The 2891-nt window shown below is 38.1% G+C and overlaps 1 protein-coding gene across 1 annotated transcript; it reads left to right on the forward strand.

Annotated features, from left to right (window-relative positions):
* LOC128237641 (acetylcholinesterase-like) lies at positions 1 to 459 on the forward strand. Its single transcript, XM_052953232.1, has one exon. The coding sequence runs from the start codon at positions 1 to 3 to the stop codon at positions 457 to 459; it is 459 nt and encodes a 152-aa protein (XP_052809192.1).
* The last annotated feature ends 2432 nt before the right edge of the window (positions 460 to 2891 follow it).

Here is a 2891-nt window from a genome sequence, read left to right on the forward strand (position 1 = left end):
ATGTTTGCCTTCTCTGAGGTTCAAGTCCCATCTTCACAAGCTAAACATCGTATCGTCACAACCCCGTACCCGACAATTAATATTGAAGGAGTAGAATGTTCATTTAAAAAGTACCTTGGTATTCCGTATGCTAAACCACCAGTCGGCAATTTACGATGGAAAAAACCGGTTTCATACGGAAATCTAAGCGCGACAACAAACGAAGCAGTTGCTTACAAGAGCACGTGTCAACAAATATTCCTTCCGGACAATGCAAAAGTAGGAGAAGAGGACGAAGATTGTCTGTACCTTAACATCTGGGTTCCGGACAAGACCCCAGCTCCTGACAAGGCACGCGCTGTCATAGTCTTTATATATGGAGGTGCTTTCATTTCAAGCTCTGCAGACACATATAACGGAGAGAAACTCGTCAATTATGTTAACGTTGAATCAAAGAGTCGGGTCGCTGGAAATCCTTAACACCATGGATGAAAAATGCCCGGGTATTTTTTGATTCTGAGATCAGCGACTTGCACTAGAATGGGTAAATGAAAACACAGGATATTTTGGAGGAGACTCGGGGAGCGAACCATGATATTCGGGGATTCTGCAGGGGTTATAGGTGTTGCTCTTCGATCAATGTCCCCGAGTAATAATGGAAATATATTCCAAAGGGCAATATCTGAGAGCGGTGTTGGGTCTTTGAGTTTCATTAAATATACAAGCGATACAACGTACATGGTAAATGCTACAGCAGAGAGGGTGAATTGTACGGAAAGTAGTAATGCAGGAATTATGTCATGTCTAAGACAGGGATAAACTGATGGAAGTTGTGATTGATCGGAATGTTAATGTAACAAGACTTGCATATATCAACTTTGATCCTGTTCTTGCCAATGACTTTATCAAATATGTTCCTAAAGAGTTGCAAAATCTTTCATCAGACAGAAAAATCGAAGAAATTGACTTTTCCGAACTATTGATTTCATGAACGAGTTTAATCAGTACGAAGGTGGTATATCCAAGCAGTACTAGGGGAGATAACGAAGGCTTCCAGGAAACATTTCAGATTTTGTTGGCCTAATTCCAGACGCCTCATTCGTAATTGGTCATTTTTCGATCAAAGTAGTTCCGCTAATCGCTTCTGAAAACACAGACTGTAAAGATCCGTATAATTACGAAAATCTACGACGTCAGTACGCACATATTCATGGAGATCTTCAGTTTGGTATTCCTGCTGTGGAAATTTCCTTCTTCACGCAGGAGGTTCCGGCCAGGACGGAGAGTCCTTCATGTTCCATTTCCCCCTTCCCTGACCAACCGGTTTCCGACAATGATAGGAAATGCAGTGCACAAGAACCTTCATACTTTTATCTATCTTCCCTTTTTATTTCATAAACCTGATATTTTTCGATAATGGGTGCAGTACCAAAGACTCATAATTCTACCATGCATATTTAAATTATCTCCTCTTAACCTGATATTCTCTGAAATGGGTTCTTTTTTGGACAATTTCTTTGAATAAAGATGAATGCCATTAAAAATGTTTAAAGTTCCATATTCAAGCAGTGTATCTCTTCTGCTGAAATTAATGGGTTTTAATTCCTGCTGTTTGATTTCATTATTTTAAATTTACCATAAAATTTTATTCCCAAACATGCCAATGTCTATGCATGTTATAAAAAAACAACTTGTGTATAATGATGCTACAACCATTCACCTTCACCTTCTACTAGCAAATTGTATAACAATAGTTTCCTTTTTATTGAAATTTGGTGTTTGTGGAGCATCAATCGCTTCAATCGATACTCTTGTTTTACAAAAAATCATTTGCCCTTACTTTCAAAAGAAGGGTTATTATTTAATAAGTTTACCTGTCATACACATGTCCAAGGAAGGGCCACGATGAAGCCAGTCTGTACACTGGCATGTGCCGTTGGTACAAGCCAAACTCGCATTTGCTTGAAAAGTAGCTGTATTCTCACATGGAGTAACGATTTATGTAGACGCCGGAGGTATTGTTGTTATGATCAAAGATGTTGATGTCGTCGATGAAGTGGGGTAGTAGGTTTTGATAGATGTGGTGGTGATGGTGGTGGTAGGTGTTGTTGTAATGGTGGTTGGTGTGATAGTAGTTTTGCTCGTGGTTGTTGGTGTAGGTGAGGGTGTGTGTGATATTGTGGTGATAAGTGTTGTACTTGTTTTGCTTGTGGTGTTGGGTATTGTTGTGGCGGATGATGTTGTGATGTTGGTGATTGGTATGGTTATTGCTTGTGGTTGTGGTTATTGTGGCAACTGTTGTTGAACCTATCGTTTAGTCTCTTTCTTTATGCCTCTGAACATGGTTTTGTTTTGTGTAATTTTCGAGTCCTGGGTTTGTCCATGTTGTTTTCATTGAAATATTGCATCATCGAATACCGAAAGTAATAATTTCACGCGACGAACAATCACGTGTGAAAAAATTTGAACTTTCTATGTTTACGATTTTAAATAAAATTGTTTTGTTACTGAAAGCGACAGTTTTGTGCTTGATATGCTAGTATAATCAGGTTGTCTGGTATTATTTTGCAAAAGCGCAATAATTATTGACAGAGACAAGCTATTCCGGAAAAGAAGTCATGATATCGTATAGAAGATTTCTGTGCACTGACAGTTTCAAAGTGAGTTATATCAAAACGTTATTTGCCTTCCTTAAAACAGTAAAATATACATGACGTATGATTTATATAGGTTTATTTACCACATGAAAGCATAAATAAAAATAGCTTTTTAACTTGATATTTTACTCCCCAGTACAACTTTTCCTACATGCTCAGATGTAAACAGTGCGAAATGTTTTATTTAACTATCATGTGATGATTGCTTCAGTATGGCTATTTTGAGCTTTAGGACACAGGCTTAAAGACAGGAGT

This window comes from Mya arenaria, chromosome 6 (assembly GCF_026914265.1).
Source record: "Mya arenaria isolate MELC-2E11 chromosome 6, ASM2691426v1".
Taxonomy (NCBI): Eukaryota; Metazoa; Mollusca; class Bivalvia; order Myida; family Myidae; genus Mya; species Mya arenaria.